Below are 19,667 nucleotides of genomic sequence, written 5' to 3'. Positions count from 1 at the left end.
TGGGTCTGGTTTCTTAGCTAAACTGAAGCTAAAGAGAGTGCTATGTTACTATTTATGTTAAGTGGCATCCATCATGTCAACTTATAATGCCTCTCAGTGGATTTCATAAGAGAAAGATTGTTGTAGGTTTCATCTCTTTCCTAAATGACTGCTCTAGAGACCACACAAGTCCCTTTACACTCAGTTATCTCACAATCAGATGCTTGAATAACCTGCTAAAACCAGCAGACACAGCGTTCCCAGTGAGCCAGGGGAAGGGGAAACCCCAGAGCAGGTATCAGCAGTCTCCACATCTCTGCAGTCAGCCCCTTCGTATCCCTGATAACAATGACAGGAAAACTTCTCTGCCATCCCTGCCAGGTCTGCATCGGATGCTTCTCCTTTCACATTAAATTCTCCGTCCTCAGAGGCCACTATGTGGTAACTTGCAGGGTTCAAGTGGAGGTAATCCGGAGCTTTCCACGCCTTCCGTACACACCTCCCGTTATTCCTGCAGAGGTGAAGGCTGCACATCTCAGCGGCTCTGGTCACGTTGACGATGTAGCTCCCTAAATCGGAACTCACAAACCGCTTCACCTTTGTACAGTTGCCCTAGACATGTAGAAACAAATGCTGTTAGTGTGTGTGTGTGTGTGTGTGTGTTTCTTTGTGTGTGTGTTTTGTTTTTGGTGTGTGTGTGTGTGTGTTTGTGGGGTTTTTTTGTTTGTTTGTTTGTTTGTTTGTTTGTTTTGGTACTGGTAGGGTTAGAGCATTCTAGGTCCAGAAAACGTCAAGTGAAACCTGACAGCTTGGTTCCAGTTGCTCAGGCAGATAGCACAGGGGACCCAGACCAGAAAGGGGGAGAAGTCAAAGGCACAGGAGATGGAGAATGTGACAGTAGCGCTAACAACTGAACGTGTAAACGGGCCCCAGAGTCAGCAGACATGGCCTTGCCTTCTTCCAGTTTACATCCTTTTTCCTCCTCCTAGTTCCCAACTTAATGGGTGTGAAAAAAAGAGGAACAGACCTAGTTGAGAAACCATGCCACAACTGCTGTTCTCCTGCCACCCTTCAGGTCTGTGGTACCTTTAGCGGTTGTGTTAGAACCTGAAGCATCATATTCTATGAATTTATGGTTTACCGCCTAGCCTTCTGGATGCTCCTGTTAATGATGCTCAAATATCAATTCTCCTGGGTTCTAGTTGTCTGTACACAATTCCAATAGGGGAAAGCCTGGAAGCTGACTAGGTGTGTGTGTGTGTGTGTGTGTGTGTGTGTGTGTGTGTGTGTTTCTCCTATTATGGTTCTAAGTAAAAGCCAGCCGGTTTGTGCAGTCAGCTTCCTTATCAAGCTCTTCTCGTGAGCAATACAGGCTGGAGGGGAAATGTCACACCTGGAGAGACAGGAATTAATTCTGTCCATTTTTACCTATTCATATGTGCACAGAGGAGACTTTTAACCTTATATTGTCACAAATAGTTTCATGGACAGTATCTTAGTAGCAACAGATTGAGGCTATGAAATTTGAAGAATATCAGATGATTATGAACATTCAAAAAATTCAACTTAACAAAAATTGCTGAGGGTACAAGTTAAGACAAAATACATTGCACTACAGTGATATAAACACACAACATCTGGAAATACAGAAGAGATTGTGATTAATGTGGATTAGGAAAAACTAGGAAAAGACTTCTTGGAGTAAATAGTGTCTGAGCTGGGAGAAATTTGAAGAGCCATATGTCTTATTTTAAATGCTATTAATTTTTAGCTGATTTCTTCCTAGAAGAATAATAAGTTCAATGTGAGGATTAAAAAGTTACCAACTGTTTCTTTTTCTCAAAATAGGATATAACATATTTTATGTGATTGTTGAATGCAAGGGCTCCAGAGTGAAACTGTGTGTGGTTAACGCCAGCCCCACCACTAACTAGCGTAACTAGCTATTACCTCAGTTTCTTCTTATTTCATCAGCGGCAAATAAGGATAGTAGCTTCTACCTCATAAAGGTTATTATGATTAACTAGAGGCCCGGTGCACAAAATTTGTGCACTTGGGGTAGGGGGTGTCCCTCAGCCCAGCCTGCACTCCCTCCAATCTGGGACCCCTCGAGGGATGTCCGACTGCCCCTTTAGCCCAATCCCAGTAGGATCGGGCCTAAACAGGCAGTCGGACATTCCTCTCACAATCCAGGACTGCTGGCTCCCAACCACTCACCTGCCTGCCTGCCTGATTGCCCCTAACCGCTTCTGCCTGCCAGCCTGATCACCCCCTAACCCAGGGGTGGGCAAACTTTTTGACTCGAGGGCCACAATGGGTTCTTAAACTGGAGCAGAGGGCCGGAACAAAAGCATGGATGGAGTGTTTGTGTGAACTAATATAAATTCAAAGTAAAGGAGCAGAGGGGAGAGCAAGAGAACTGGATAGAACAGCCGGATCCAGCCCGCGGGCCGTAGTTTGCCCAAGGCTGCCCTAACCACTCCCCTGCCAGCCTGATCAACACCTAACTGCTCCCCTGCTGGCCTGGTTGCCCCCAACTGCTCTCCCCTGCAGTCCTGGTCCCCCCCAACTGCCCTCCCCTGCCGGCCTGGTCACCCCTAACTGTTCTCCCCTTCTGGCCTGGTCCCCCTCAACTGCCCTCCACTGCAGGCCTGGTCCTCCCCAACTGTCCTCCCCTGCAGGCCCGGTCACCCCTAACTGCCCTCCCCTGCAGGCCTGCTTTCCCCCAACTGCCCTCCCTTGCAGGCCTGGCCCCTCCCAACTGCCCTCCCCTGCAAGCCATCTTGTGGTGGCCATTTTGTGTCCACATGGGGGTGGCCATTTTGTATGTTGGAGTGACGGCCAATTTGCATATTACTCTTTTATTAGATAGGATAAGTGAGCAAATCCAAAACAAAAAAGCACTTAGCACAATCTTAGCACATAAACATTCAACAAATATCAGTATTTTTATTACTATCTTTTTAAAAATAATTCTTTATTGTTGAAAGTATTACATATGTCCCCCTTTTTCCCTTACTGACCCCCTCCAGCCTCCCACCCCAGGCCTTCAGCACCCTAAGGTCCATGGGTTATGCATATATGCATACAAGGTCTTTGGTTGATTACCTCCCACCTGCCTTCCTTATTACTATCTTTAATAAAAGTTAATATTTATTGAGTTCTTTCTGTGTATCAGGCACTAGTTTGGACTTTTTTTCTAAAGTCGGTTTACTGGGAAAACCATGAGACCTCTGATAAGTGAGCTCTCTAGGAAAACAGAGCAAATTCTTTAAACAACATGAACTAGACCTTCAAGGTACTGTCTTACCTTGGATGAAGTTAAATTCATGTCTCCCCAAATAACAATGCCTGCAGCTCCCAAGGCAGCACTTTCTCCAATGGTCCTGATTAGATCTTGCTAGATTGAAGAGAGTAGAGTTCATCATTCATTTGATTATAATACAACATGCCAGGAATTAGGATTGGAGGCTGAGTTCAGTCTAATAGGATGAAACTATTTTCTATTTTCTCAGGATAACGAAAATGTTGAAAGACCCAAGGCTCAGAAATTAACACTCTATAATCCTATGGACAAGCCTATTAACTATTTTTAAAGAAACACTTACATTTAGTCCAACAAGATATTATTTTGAAGGCAAGTAGCCTGTAAGTAGCCACCAAAGGTTGTTTCATCGAACCTGCTATATGTATAGGACCCAGAAACAGAATCCAAAAGTTTTCCTTCTCCAAATGTGAGGAATGGCTCAGATTTCTCTTTTCTAAGTTACCTTTCCAGTTTTCAACACTCCGCTAAGAGCGTCAACTCTGCAGTGACTGGGAGGATTTTGTGTCATTTGGATCCCAGGACCAGGCAAAGGAGTTCAGTGTGAAGGAGCTGCAGGATCTGATGGGTCTGGCCCTTCTATTTAGTCCCTGAAATAATTTGTGTTTAATATCAGAGTACCTGTCTCAATAAACTTTACTTATGACTCGTCAAGTTCTAGTAGGCCTGCCGAAACTTTTGTCAACATGGCTAAGATAGATGAAAACTGAATTTCAGCAGGGAGAATTTGATTTTGTAATCCTAAATGATCATCATTTTAGTGTTTAAAGATTAACACTGATCCCTTGATCTCAGAGGGAAATTCAGAGTTGAATGTATGCAGCTGGTTTCCTAAATGAAGTTCCTACAGAAGGTTTCCTAAATAAGTTTCTTAAACTATAAAATAGTCCCCCATTAGTTATATATGCTGGAAGGTGTAATTGGGTGAAGAAATTCTGGCAAAGAAAAGCAGAACTTGAAGCTGTATTTTGCCTGGGACATTTTATATTAATACTAGAGGCCTGGTGCACAAATTCATGCATCAGTGGGGTCCCTCAGCCTGGCCTGCAGGATCAGGCCAAAAACAGCTCTCCAACATCCCTTGAGGGATCCCAGATTGGGAGAGGGCCCAGGCCAGGCAGAGGGACCCCACCAGTGCATGACTGGGGAGGGATGCAGTAGGTTGGCCAGCCCAGGAGGGACTGCGGGAGGGCTCCAGGGCATGTCCAGCCCATCTCACTCAGTAGTCCCACCCAATCGGCCGGATCCCAGCAGCAAGCTAACCTACGGGTCGGTGCGTCTGCCCCTGGTGGTCAGTGCACGTCATAACGACTGGTCGACTGATCAACTGTCTGCCCTCTGCGGGTCAGGGCACGTCATAGCAAGCAGTTGAGCAGCCTTAGCATATTACACTTTGATTGGTTGAATGGATGACCAGACACTTAACATATTAGGCTTTTATTATATAGGATCAATACTTAAGAAATAAGTCTCCTTACCTGATACTTTTATCTGATACCACTCAAATTAATGGTTTTGCAATCTCAATTTTTAAAGTGTTTTTTTTTTATTCTGGACATTTTCAAAATGAAAAATTATTTTGGTTTAAAGTGATTTCCCTTTCAGGCGCACATCCATTTCCATTTGCAATGACCATAGCATCTGCTGAATAGGTCACCACTAACATGACAGGAAGGGGGGATTTTGTGAGGCTCAAGTGAGAGAGTGCAAGTGCCCAGAATGAAGCCTGTCCATGGCCATTTTTGGCAGACTTAAGAGAGCGGAGATCCTCCCTCTCACTCACTTTGAAACGTCCCTGAATACAGTGATGCCATTTTGCATGATGTCAGACTGTGATCTGTGGGGCCCAAATCCCCCACAGGCCTTCTATGAATTTCAGCGATCTCCGCTATCATGGATATTCTGTTCTGGTTTTTTGTTTTGTCTTAGTCTTTATTTGCTTTCCTTTTCAGTTTTGGAAGCTTCTATTCAGATACCTGAAGCGCAAAGACTCTTTTCTCAGTCATGTTCAATCTAACAAGCCCTTCAAAGACACTCTTCATTTCTGTTACAGTGTTTTTGATCTCTAACATTTCTTTCTGGTTCTTTCTTAGAATTCCCTTCTTTCTGCAAACCTTGTTCATCTGTTCTTGCATGCAGTCTACTTTATCCATTAGAATCCTTAGCATATAAATCCTTAGCATATTAAATTCCTGGTCCAATCATTCCAACATGCCCGCCATCTATAGCTGGTTCTGAGGCTTGCTCTGTCTCTTCAAATTGTGCTTTTGCCTTTTAGTATGTCTTGTAATTTTTTTCTTGATAGCTACACATGATTTAATTTTTCTTGATGGGCAGATAGCTCACGCTGGGTAAAAGGAACTACGATGAACAGGCCTTTAGTAATGTGCTAATAAGGTGGGGGGGGGGATGGAAGGGTTTACAGTGCTATGATTAGGTTTGTCTTTAGTGACTCTATATCTAGATTGTGAACTTCACAAATGCTTTTCCCCATCTTAGGGGGACAGGCTGGCTAAATGGGACTAGAGTTTGGTATTTCCCTTCTTCTAGGCCTTAGAATCTAAGGGGAAGGCTGGAGCCAGCTGAAGTTAAGTATCTCCTTCCCCCAGATCAGCTAGGCTCTGATAAGACCCAGGTAGCCAGGTGGATTTGGCTCTGGTTAAATTGTTTCTCCTGAGAGTGCATTCTGTTAAGAACAGACAGCTCTGGAGTACTCAAAATGTTTCCATTAGAGTCATTAGAGTGCAGAAACTCCAAGGGAAAGGGTGTGTGTGTGGGCGGGGGGGGGGGGGGGGGGGGGGGGGGGGGGAAGGAGGTAATCAACCAAGGACCTTGAATGCATATATGCATGGCCCATAGACACAGACAATGGATTAGTGAGGGCCTGGGGAGAGGGGGAGGAGGCTGAAGGGGGTCAATGGGGGAAGAAGGGGGACATATGTAATATTTTCAACAATAAGGGATTATTTTTAAAAATAATAAATAAAATAGAAATTTAAAAAATAAAAATAAAAATTCCAGTGTAGACCTGGAGAGTATTATGCTAAGCTAAATAAGCCAGTCAGAGAAAGACAAGTATCACATGATCTCACTCATATGTGGAATCTATAAACAAAATAAACTGATGAACAAAATAGATCCAGAGACACAGAAATCAAACAAACAAACAAACAAACAAACACCCACCCCCCCAAATGTTTCCATTTCTCCTCTGCCTGACAGATGCATGTGGGGATTTGTCTCCGATGTTCACAGTAAGGACCCGATGAGCTCCTGGAAGTAATACTCACATAAGTGTACCCCTCTCCCCACTAGCCATGATTGAGTCCCTAGCATTTTTAATCTCTCAGACCTGTCCACACAGAACCTCCAGCGATTATCTGTCACAGTTCAGCTTTCCCTACTCCATACAGCAGTGGTGCCTGCAGAAGTCTCTGCTCACAGGTTTTGGTGAGTTGTGATTCTCTACATTCACCTGTCTGCCTCTCCAATTTTGAGGGCAGCCCTCCAAAGAACACAGCCCTTAGGACTCCAAGAAGAGCTGATTTTTTCAGTTTGTTAAGATGAAGTGGTAACTTTCAAGCTTCTTACATGCTGGACTGAAAACCAGAAATCTCCCATGAATGCCTTTGGGTTATGGCATTGCCATTAGAGGGAGGAGGAAGACACATCATTTATATTTTGTATTTATAGGTTATTGATCCATATTAAGTAAGGAAGCTACAGAAGTTTGTCATGAAAGCCACACCTTGCGAGGTTGATATCAGGAGAGAATATTTGTTTCTTCTCTCTTTAGTGTCATCATCAGAAAGAGTTTATTGGGTCTGATTCAAAATGGCAGGTCTTCATGCACATGTAGACTGGAGATAAGGAGAAAGTAGCAGAAGTAAATGGAAATTTCTGTACCAAATTAGCTTACCGTCACCTCACTGAGAGCAGGGTTCTGAATGAATCAGAGAATAGCTGTTTTGGGGATCAAAAAAGCAAGGGCACTACTCAGGGAAGTCATAGTTAAGGTGCCTCTGGGAGTAGATTGGGACCACCTGAATAATGTCCCATGAAAGGAGAAATAAAGAAAATAAAGAAATTAATAAAAAGCAAAGCCCTGTGTCAGTTGGTAGAGCATTGTCCTGATATGCAAGGTTACAGATTCAATCTCCAGTCAGGGCACATACAAGAACCAACCAATGAATGCATGAATAAGTGGAACCACAAATTGATGTTCTCTCCCTTCCTCTCTCTCTCTCATAAATAAAAAAAGAAAAAGCAAAGGATGTAATAGCAACAAATCTCCCAGGCCCTAGCATGGTATAGGGCTGTTTGCCCTGCTCGTAGACTTTGGAAGTAGAGCGTATGGGTACCCAGAGGACTCATAATCCACATTCAGGTTTCTGTCCCGGGTAAACCACAGCACAAGTACGTACGGTACCCACTGTGGGAGCTGGAGCATCACTAATAAGCTTCCTTGGTGTGTTCCCAGAGGGAATATTAATCCGTTCCAGGGGAAAACATCTTGAAATCTACAGTCAAGAGAACTTCTTGCATTATTATGTAATGCAGACATCAAATGATATCTAGGTTGTATTTATATGTAAGTAATGTAGGCAGTCTTCTGTGTGATGTGACGTGTTATTGCTCTTTATCCTTCCCCCAAGCTGTGGCTACTGACAGGGATTCCATTCTGAGGTATTCCCCTCCCAAATGTAAGGCTTGAACGCTTGTTAAAAAAAGTGGTGGCTTTACCACATGCATTTCTGTAGTGTTTCCAATTCTCACATTTATTTTCTCATTTGACTTCCATAAGACTTCTGCTATGTAGATAGGCATGTAATACTGTCCCATTTCATAGATTAACACAGTGAGGCACCGAGGTCTGGAGAGATGAATAGATTTGCTACTTATTGGTAAATCCTTTTCTTTTAATATTGATTTTTATTGATTTCAGAGAGGAAGGAAGAGGGAGAGAGAGATAGAAACATCAATGATGAGAGAGAATCATTGATTGGCTGCCTTCTACATGCCCCCTACTGGGAATCGAGTCTGCAACCTGGGTATGTGCCCTTGACTGGAATCAAACCCGGGACTCTTCAGGCCACAGGCCGACACTCTATCCACTGAGCCAAACCAGCTAGGGTGGTTAATCCTTTTTCTAATCCTAACTACACGTGTGTACACACACACACACACACACACACACACACACACACACTTTATAAAATGCAGATATCTTTGAGAAGATCAGAAAAGGAAGCCATTACTGGTCACTTATGTGTTGGTATCAATAAATATCAAGTTTCTAAAAATGTGTGGACATGTTTTTATGGAGGCTAGAGTAAAATGGTGGTTCAACTGATGGCGTCAAACATTAGAAAATACCTTGCCACCCAGAAAATTTTCCAAATGATACAGAATGATACCTTGGGACGGCCAAAGAAATCTGCTTCTAGATAAGACCCTAACTATTGTTTCCTCTTTCCCACAAGAGAACATGTGCTTTTCTGAGGCTGCAGCTACTCACAAAGTAGCTTTCTCTGCATCCTGGTAATGTGAAGAATGTGCCAGGAGTCTAAAATAATCTCACTGAAATGAACACTTTGTCCCTTGAAGTTTATTGTTTCTTCCTAAAGTGAATGTATTATCACTAAAGAAAGAAACTTATTTAAGCCAAACACAGAAAAGGAAAAAAAGTTTCAGAGAAGAAGGTGGTAGTTAACTTTCAATCCCAGACTCAAGACTATTTTGTAAAGATTTAGATAACTTTTTTAAGCCTTCCTATATGATGTCTATCATTTGTTTCTAATTTTTCTGGGTAATACAGATATAAATTCACAATAGAGGGTTTTTTTTAAATCTAGTTCTTATTTTTATATTTTTTTATTGATTTTAGAGAGGAAGGAGAGTGAGAGAGATAGAAAATCAATGATGAGAGAGAATCATCGATTGGCAGCCTCCTGCACTCCCCCAATTGGGGATTGGGCCCACAACCCAGGCATGTGCCCTTGACTGGAATCGAACCTGGGACCCTTTAGTCCGAAGGTTGATGCTCTATCCACTGAGCAAAACAGCTAGGGCTAGAGGGTTTTTTTCTTACTCATCTCATTAATGGTGTAAAGGCATAGCATGTTCTAAGTCCTCATACCTTAGTGCCATTCCTCTGAGGAGACAGCCTACTCTCTATGCTCCACAGACACCTACTAGCTATGGTAGAGCCCTCCCCTGAGAGTGTCCTGAATCTCTGCCTTTGGATGCCTAACACTCAGAACATCTCTATAGATTTATACGTTTAAAACATGCTGGAGAACTGACACTGTAATGGTAGACAAAGAAGAACTGTGATGAACCCGTCATATCTTAGAGCACCACTGTACCGTATCACAAATGGGAAGGCATGAGCAAGCCGCATTACAGAAAAGTTAGGCAGAATTATTCAAGTCCAAAGGTCAGTGTGCCACTTACTGTTAAGTTTTTATTTCTAGAATTTTTTCATTGAAGTGACTAGAGTAGCCAAGGGAGAAAAGGGGAGGGAAAATTAGGCTGAAAGTTTATCTATTTTAAAAGTTAACCTCATGGTTTGTGTGAGGTCTTTGGCGATGTCTGTGACTTAAGTAAAATAAACAGAATAAAACTTCTATTTGTAAGTTTTAACCTAGGATCACACAACCATCTACTAGTGATGAATTTATTACTGAATTTTAGAAACTCATACTGCTCTTACCAACTTCCCATTAGCCGTGGTCATAAAGTCAAGAATAAGCCAGATGGCTTTTTCACAAAGGGTTTGCCACCAGAACACAGGTGTTGTGAAAACCACCCCTAAGTCAAACCCAAAATGGGAAAGGAGACGGCTCCTATCAACATCGTCATCATTGGACACATAGATTCTGGCAAGTCTATCACTACTGGCCACCTGATCTACAAATGCGGTGGGGCTGACAAAAGAACCATCAAAAATTTTGAGAAAGAGGCTACTGAGGTGGGGAAGGGCTCCTTCAAGTATGCCTGAGTCGTGGGTAAACTGAAAGCTGAGCATGAGCATGGCATCATCACTGATATCTCCTGTGGAAATTCGAGACCAGCAAGTATTACGTGGCCATCATTGATGCCCCCGGACACAGAGACTTCATCAAAAATACGGTTGCAGGCACGTCGCAGGCTGCCTGTGCGGTCCTGATTGTTGCTGCCGGTGTTGGTGAATTTGAAGCAGGCACCTCCAAGACTGGACAGACCCGTGAGCATGCCCTTCTGGCTTACATACTGGGTGTGAAACAGCTGATTGTTAGTGTTAACAAAATGGATTCCACTGAGCTGCCCTACAGCCAGAGAAGATACGAGGAAATTGTTAAATAAGTCAGCACCTACATTAAGAAAATGGGCTACAAACTTAACACAGTAGCATTTGTGCCAATTTCTGGTTGGAATGGTGACCACATGCTGGAGCCAAGTGCTAACATGCCTCGGTTCAAGGGATGGAAGGTCACCCATAAAGATGGCAATGCCAGTGGAACCACGCTGCTTGGAGCTCTGGATGGCATCCTGCCACCAACTGGTCCCACTGACAAGCCCTGCGCCTGCCCCTCCAGGATGTCTACAAAATTGGTGGTACGGGTCCTGTCTCTGTGGGCCGAGTGGAGCCTGGTCTTCTCAAACCCAGCCTGGTGGTCACCTTTCCTCCAGTCAGTGTTACAACTGAAGGGAAGCCTGTTGAAATGCACCATGAAGCTTTGAGTGAAGCTCTTGCTGGGGACCATGTGGGCTTCAATATCAAGAACGTGTCTGTCAAAGATGTTCGCTGTGGCCATGTGGCTGGTGACTGCAAAAATGATCCACCTGGGGAGGCAGCTGGCTTCACAGCTCAGGTGATTATCCTGAGCCACCCAGGCCGGATCAGTGCTGGATATGCACCTGTGCTGGATGGTCGCACAGATCATATTGCTTGCCGATTTGCTGAGCTGAAGGAAAGGATTGCTTGCTCATCTGGGAAAAAGCTGGCTGGTGATGTCAATATGGTTCCTGGCAAGCCCATGTGTGTCGAGAGCTTCACTGATTACCCTCCTCTGGGCTGTTTCGCTGTTCGTGACATGAGACAGACAGTTGCTGTGGGTGTCATCAAAACAGTGGACAAGAAGGCAGCTGGAGCTGGCAAAGCCACCAAGTCTTCCCCAAAAGGTCAAAAGGCTAAATGAATATTATTCCCAACACCTGCCACCCCAGTCTTAGTGGTGGAGGAACGGTCTCAGAAATGTTTGTCTCAATTGGCCATCTATATAAAAGCCTAAGAGACCTTTACGACCGAACGACCAGAATGACCGGAATGACTGGTCGACCAGTTGCTATGACGCGCACTGACCATTAGGGGGAAGATGCTCAATGCAGAAGCTTCCCTCTGGTGGTCAGTGCACGCCTACAGGGGGAGCGCTGCTCAGACAGAAGCCGGGCTCACAGCTGGTGAGCGCAGCTGCTGTGGCGGGAGCCTCTCCTGACTCCGCAGCATCGTTACCAAGCAGTGGCGGCAGGCGCAGCAGGCCGGGATGAGAGCAAGTGGTGCAGAGCCCAGCCCCAGTGCCCAGCCCCAGCTCAGGCTCCTCCCTGGCCACCTGCTGCTTGGCACACTGCTACATTCCTCGAGGGATCCTGGATTGCAAGAGGGCCCAGGCCAGGCTAAAGGACTCCCCCTCCCCCCCGCCCGCCATGCCCCTTTTCACGAGTCCGTGCACTAGGCCTCTAGGTTAAGTATATAGTAAAAGACTGATTAATGATTACAATGCACTGGAAAACCTCCGGAAGGAAAGAAGGATGTTTTGTGGACCACTTGGTTCTTTTGTGTGTGTGGCAGTTTTAAGTTATTCATTTTTAAAATCGGTATTTTTTAATGGAAACAACTTGACCAAAAATCTGTCACAGAACTTTGAGACCCATTAAAACAAAGTTTAATGAGAAACCTGTGTGTTCTTTTAGTCAACACTGTAACCTTTTATTGTACTACTCAGGTAAAAGACTTCAGAGTTGCCATGACCTATTTCTGGTGTTATATCTGCTGATCCTTCAGAATTGGCTAACTTCCTTAACATTTTTTTCTGGGTGAGAACTTTGTTTCTTTCACTTTGTCTTAAAGGAAGGAATCATCTGTTTCTACATGATAAAAGCTATGGGAGGGGCTCTGTTGGTGTAACACTAAATAAGTTAGGACAGATAAGCAAAGCGTAACTTTGTTTATGTGTAAGCTAGTTTCTAAAGGCTAACTTCTGGCCCTAACTGGTTTGGCTCAGTGGATAAAGTGTTGGCCTGCAGAATGAAGGGTCCCGGTTTCAATTCTGGTCAAGGGCACATGCCGGGGTTGTGGGCTCAAATCCCCAGTGGGGGGCATGCAGGAGGCAGCCGATCAATGATTCTCTCTCATCATTGATGTTTCTCTCTCTCTCTCCCTCTCCTTTCCTCTCTGAAATACATAAATAAAAATATATTTAAAAATAAAGGCCAAATTCTAGAAAGTCCACCTTTACATATAAAATTTTGCAGTTACATCAATACCGAGTAAATTGGTTGGTACGGCAACTTTTAGTTTTCTAGTTTTATTGGAATGTGAATTCACATTTACAAATTCTGAGTTAGTCTAAGAACCTAAAGTGAGGCTTAAATAGTATTGAGCACTGTCTTGCTATAGTTAATTGTATCCAAATTCTAGGAAAAATAAATTATGATGGAAGTTGGGAGGGGGGTGGAGGGTGGAGAATAAACCAGATGGCTAAATCTATAAATTCACCTACTTTTAGCAGATTTGCAACTCCCTTATGCCTTTAAATAAGAAAATTAATTGTGGTTAAAAAACATACAGAAAATTAACTATCTTAGCCATGTCTAAGTGTACAGTTCAGTGGTGTTAAGTGTATTCACGTTGCTGTGCCTCATTTACACCTTTCCTCAAAGCTGGCATTATACATTAAAAAGAAAACACTTTCTTCCCTCTTGACATTTTAGATGTCACCTTCCCTTGCACTTCCACATGTGTGAGCAAACTACTTCATTTTCAGACATCCTCTCTGACCTTCAACCTGTTTACCACCAGCTGTTTCAATAACCTTTCCAACGGGCCAATCGCAAGGGAGCACAAAGTTGGGGAGCAGGTAGCACTAGTGGCTGATACTGCACTTTAACCTGGTCCCTCCTTACTTCATTCCTTAAAAGAACAATAATAAATTAGATCAAAATGTATGTTGCTTACCTAAAACTTAAGCGGATGACTAGTCAAAGGAGGACGTATGCTCCTTTCTAGCGGACCACTAACTGGGAATTCTTCAAAGAACTAAATTAACAAAGAAATGGCTCTTTTGGAGATAGGGAGGAAGTGCCCTGTCTTTGGCAAGGGGTAATGTCTTACCTTGGAAAGAAAGAATAAAGGTTCGTCTCTGTAGTCCAGCCTTGTGTAGACGAACACAGGCAGAGCATAGTCACGGGACGTCATGGCGGAGATCCTCATGGATTCGTGCACCCGAAATTGCGAGAAGTGCAAAATGTTCTCGCCGTCTCGGAGAGATTTCCTGACGCCGATCGCAGGATACAGAGCTGCACTGCTGTTCCAAAGCCAAGAGAGCTCATTGTTCCTCAAAACCTCCTTTTCTGGGCATGACCCCGTATAGTTTGGGGCATAAACATTATAATTGTGGCAATCAGGATATAAATAATAACCCCAGAGACCATTGGGTCTGCTCTTCAGCCCCAATTCGATGGTTTCCTTCATGAAAGCGTTTGCACTTTGTTCAAAGGTTGCTTTAGCTAGACATTCAATGTCAGCAGCGGATACATTCTTCAGCCTATCAGAAACGAGCTTTCTTGACTTCTGTCTATAGACATTTTTTTCGCCCCAGTTCCGGGTCCACTGAGGTCGCCAATGTTCCCAGTCTATAACAGCGAGTCCACTAAAATCTTTAGCGGGGATATAATAATTAATATCTTGGTCAACTTTTTGTAGATGAACTTGCAGACTTGTGTTCTGGGGCAAACCCCCATTGATGGGAGCCCCCTGGGATGTGTACCAGGGATAGTATCCCAATCTGTCGACATAAAATATAGTGACATTTTGCCCCCTGGCTTTGGCAAATGGGCTTCCGATCATCTGAAACATTTTCAAATTTAGTCTTATATTATATTTTATCCAACACTTATCGACTGGAGCATTCCAAGCAGCTACAAAAGGTTTCCTTTGGTAAATTGGAAGCCGGGCAGGTTTTAGAGAAGAGATAGACTTCAGAAAGAAAAATATGAGCAGCCATGAGGTGAGATGCATTGGTTGGACACAGAACTTTAATTGTCCTTCAGGTAATAGTTTCATGATAAGATGAAAATGTTATCTTCTGCTTTTATGATACTCTCAAAGACCTGTGGAAAGATGTAATTTTCTGTTAGTGGTAATTTTGAGGAAAAAGGCTCAAACATTGGATGGATATTATTCTTGTTGTTACATATTTATATTTTAAAGTATATTTTATTTAAAGGTTTTAAAGAGGCCTGTAACTAAATTGAGATATAGAAGCAAGTGTAGTAACCTAGCTTGTATTCAAGGGCAAGCAATGCAATTCAGCAAACATTCATTGAGATCAGACCCTGTGTCCAGAATTTTAAAAAAAAAATGAATAAAATGAGGTCTTTGCCATCAAAAAAGCTCATGATCAAATAAAGATGTAAAATATAAATGCTCTTATTTTGGAAAACTCATCAAATCCTAGGCACTGTGCTTAAATACTCTATAGTTATCTCATTTAATCTGGTAATAACTTTTTAATTATTTCATTAAGTAAGCCAAAATGTCCAGCTGCTTTTCCAGCCTTCCTTGCAGCTAGGAAGGTCTGTGACCATGGCTGGCCAGTTAGACACATCCTATTCCAGAGTTGGAATTGAAATCTTGGGAATCAAGAGTCTGAAAGGTGGCAGCACCGGGGATTGGGAGTGGCAGTGCCTGCCAGGGCCGCCAGAACCTTCATCCACGGTGCTAATGTTCAATGGCAGCATTGTCCTCGGGGGACAACACTTTTCTGCTCATGTCAGTGAGGTTTTGTTTTGGTTACTTAACACTGGGAACTCTGTTTCACAGCAGATCTTTCCCTGAAATGTGTGACTTTTGAGTATTTCCTTTAACCAAGCTGATCACCTGTTAGTATGCCTGTTATACGTCATTGTCATTTTATACCACCAGCTGTCACCAGCCAAACCTTATAGCATTCTCAGGCCTGGACACTGAAGTAAACAAAAATTTAAAATAATTTATATGGCCCTCACTGGTTTGGCTCAGTGAATAGAGTGTCAGCCTGTGGACCAAAGGGTCCCGGGTTTGATTATGGTCAAGGGCATGTACCTTGGTTGCCGGCTCCTCCCTCGCCCAGGGCCCTAATCGGGGCTCGTGCAGGAGGCAACCAATTGATGTGTTTCTCTCACACTGATGTTTCTCTCTGTCTTTCCCTCTCTCTTCCACTCTCCTTAAAAATCGATGGAAAAATATCCTTGGGTGAGGATAAATAAAATAATTTATATGAAGTCCTATAACTAAGGATATAAAGAAACCACGTTGAGACTGGAAGAAAGGGCAGAGACACAAACAGGCTGGTCCCACACCCATGGGTGGCAGTTGTAAAACTGGAGGGATATCTCAGCTACAAAAGTCCCTCCGAAGGAGAGAAGGGTCTGAGCCCCAGGCAGAGCTCCCCAGCCAAGAACACCAGTCCGGAAAAGGGACTCACATGACATCGAGCTGTGAAAATCAGAGGGCATGTGACAGGGGATAGGGAAGGCTGGGGGAAGGTCAATGGGGGGGAAAAAAAGAGATATGTGTACTACCATATGTAATACTTTAAACAATAAAAAAAAAAAAGAGGGGATTCCATCTGTTTAGCTGAGCTGGAAGGAAGGCTGCTGAAAACCCAGCTGGTCTCTAAAGGGCCCGCACACAAACTCACTCACAGGCACACCCCTGGGCTCTGTCAGAGTGATAGTGGCTCTGGGGGCATCGGAGGCACACAGATAATGAGTTGTGTGGCTTCAGGGCGAGTGCTAGAAATGCGTCCACCATTGTTCCTATGTGGAGCCTTCCTTCCTCATGACAGCCAGGGGCCATCTTTCTTGTGTTGAGTCCTCTCCCAACCAAATCTGAATCTGTATTAGCCTGATGTCCTCCCCTAGCTCCACCCTGCTGACTCCCTGGGACCCTGCCCAACCGGGAAGGTTTGGAAAACCCAAGGCTCACCACAGAGTACCCTGAGACTTTTGCTGAGTGACCGCAGGCTCAGCAGTGGTGTCAAATTGGAATCTGAACTAACCTGGTGAAGACCACTTGCCCCATTCTGGTTATTCCCTCAAACCTTGCTTCACCCAACTCATGTACTCCTAACAGGTTGTCTCAGCAGCCGAGACTTACAGGCAGCCAGCCTGGGCCCATGACAGTCTTTCTGAAAAACTCTCAAGAAATTCCACTCAGGGTCAGGAGGTGCCACAGACACACAGGGAGAAACTGCAATGTGTGGCTTCAAGATGAGGACTGGAGATTTGGCTACCATAGTCCCTGTGTTGAGCCCTTATTCTGGATGGTCAATGGACTCCATATTTCCTGTGTTGCACCCTCTCCCATCATAGTGAAATCTGAAGCTGCATTAGCTGGGTAAACTCCACTGGCTTTTCCCTGGCAGCCCCTAAGGCCTGGCGCCACCCAATTCGCTCAAACTCCAAGGCTTTTCAGAAGCTGAGCTTTATAGGGAGCCAGCAGGTGACAGCAGGTCTCAGGTGCCTTGAGTCCTTTGGTGACCTGTCCCAGGCACAGTATGGAAAGTTGCTGGCCTTGGTTCTCAGTGTGGCCTCTCCATGGATGTCCAGGCCAAGCACAGGCAGCTATTAACCACAGATGGCTTTGAGAGCCTAATAGGCAGCCCAGGCCGGTCACAGGCAGCATCTAACATTGACCTGCACTGGAGGCCTTCCCAAGAGGTCCCAGAAACAACACACACAGTAGCTGACTACAGACCACAAAAGAGCACAATCCAATGAGCTCAACAAGTGGCATGACATAAGGGTAATCTCAGGTAATCTCAGCAGAAACCAGATCCCACTAGGGCAAATTCTGTTCCATGGGGTTAGCCCTACACAGCGGCTCATACACTGTGGTCATGGCCGAACCTCACAGTCGGTCAGCCTGAGTGAGGGTCAATCCCACTGACTGGTGTGACAACAGCCATTGAGGCTCAACTACAACAAGGAAACACACCACCCACATGAGTGGCACTCTTGGAGCACCTGGCTCAGGTGACCAGTGAGTCTGTGTCACTGAGCCCCACAGGCCACCTACTACATAAGACTACACTGCCCAAACTGGAAGATGTAACTGATCTACTTAATACATAGAAACAAACACAGAAAAGAAGCCAAAATAGGAAGATAGAAACATGTCCCAAATGAAAAAATAGCAGAAATCTCCAGAAAAAGAACAAAATGATATGGAGACAAGCAATCCACTAGAAACAGATTTCAAAACATTGGTTATAAGAATGCTCAAGAAACTTAGTGAGAACTTTAACAAAGAGATATTAAGAATGAAAAAATATGTGGTGTGCATAAAAAAGAACCAGTTAGAAATAAAGAATACAATAACCAAAATGAAAGATACATACAGACTAAAAGAAATCAATAGGAGATTAGATGAAGGACATCAAAATAGCAATTTAGATCACAATGTACCAGAAACACCCAATCCAAACAATTAAAAGAAAAATAATTTTAAAACAAGATATAGATTAAGGGAACTCTGAGACAAGATTAAGCATACTAGCATTTGCATCATAGGGGTACCAGAAAGAGAAAAGAGAAAGCAAAGAATTGAAAACCTATTTGAAGAAACAATCACTGAAAACTTTCCTGCCCTGGTGAAGGAAAGAGACATACAAATTCAGGAAGTAGAGAGTCCCAAACAAGATGAACCCACAGAGTCCCAAACCAAGACACTTTGTAATTAAAATGCCAAAGGTTAAAGACAAAGAGAGAATCATAAAAGCAGCAAGAGAAAAGCAGTGTGTTATCTACAAGGGAACTCCCATAAGATTGCTGATTTCTCAACAGAAACTTTTCTGGACAGAAGGGACTGGCACAAAACATTCAAACTGATGAAAAGCAAGGACCTACACCCAAGATTACTCTAAATAGCAAAGCTATCATTTCAAATTGGAGGAGTGATAAAGAGCTTCCCAGACAAGAAAGAGTTAAAGGAGTTTATAACCACCAAACCAGTATTATAAGAAATGTTTCAGGAACTTCTTTAAGAAGAAGATGGGGGAAAAAAGAATATAATATTACTAATTAAATGGCAATAATTTCATACCTATCACTAATTATTTTAAATTAAAATGGATTAAATGCTCCAATCAAAAGACATAGAGTAGCTGAATGGATAAGAAAACAGTACCCAAATATATGCTGTCTACAAGAGACCCATCTCAGAATGAAAGATACACAGACAAAGGGATGGAAAAAGATATTTCATGCAAATGCAAATGAAAAAAAGCTAGGCTAGTAATACTTATATCTGACAAAATAGACTTTAAAACCAAGGTTATAATAAGAGACAAAGCAGGATACTACATAATGATTAAGAGAGCAATCCAACAAGAGGATATAACCCTTGTAAACATTCATGCAATCAACATAGAAGCACATAAATATATAAAGCAAATCTTGATGGACATAAAGGGAGAGATAGAGAGTAAAACAGCCATAACAGGGGAATTTAATACCCCATTGATATCTGATCTTCCAGGCATCAACAAGGAAACAGCAGCCTTAACTGACACATGAGATCAGATGGATTTAATTGATGTCTTCAGAGCATTTCACCCCAAAGCAACAGAATATATATTCTTTTCAAATATACATAAAACATTTTCTAGAATAGGACACATGTCAGAACACAAAACAAGTCTCAATAATTTTAAGAAAATTAAAATCAAGTCCATAATGGTACAAAACCAGAAATCAATCACAAGAAAAAAAACACTGAAAAGCACACCAAGACATGAAGGCTAAATAACATGTTACTAAACAATGCATGGGTTAACAATAAGATTGTGGACAAATACGGGCCACATAGTAAACCTGATAAGCTCAGGGGAGGCCTGTACAGTGGCCTTACAAACTCAGAGACCTAAGGTAACCACATAGGATGGTCTGAAGTAAAAACTTTTTAACTGAAAGCAGTTTATGATGGGTAGTCATATCCTAGGCTAGACTCTTCCCTGAGAAAGTTAATCTTTACCTTAATTGACCCTGTCTATTATCTTTTGTATCTATGATAACATACCTTTGGAATATAAAGGTAACTTCTCTTTTTCTGGATTCC

General features: G+C 43.2%; 1 protein-coding gene and 1 pseudogene across 2 annotated transcripts; one reads left to right on the top strand and one right to left on the bottom strand.

Moving 5' to 3' along the window:
• Positions 1-195: 195 nt before the first annotated feature.
• HYAL4 (hyaluronidase 4) lies at positions 196-14,630 on the bottom strand (the record flags this gene model as incomplete). Its single annotated transcript, XM_080664656.1, has 3 exons — positions 196-591; positions 3,290-3,379; positions 13,680-14,630. 3 exons carry the CDS (start codon positions 14,628-14,630, stop codon positions 196-198), a joined length of 1,437 nt encoding a protein of 478 aa, XP_080520782.1.
• On the top strand, positions 10,134-11,487 carry LOC308246443 (elongation factor 1-alpha 1-like; annotated as a pseudogene). Its single transcript has one exon. The product of its transcript is annotated as an elongation factor 1-alpha 1-like (transcript).
• Positions 14,631-19,667: the final 5,037 nt, after the last annotated feature.

This window comes from Plecotus auritus, assembly GCF_963455305.1.
Source record: "Plecotus auritus genome assembly, chromosome: 4".
In the NCBI taxonomy this organism is placed as follows: domain Eukaryota; kingdom Metazoa; phylum Chordata; class Mammalia; order Chiroptera; family Vespertilionidae; genus Plecotus; species Plecotus auritus.
Note: the sequence above shows the minus strand (reverse complement) of the source record. Positions and strands in the feature narration are given on the sequence as shown.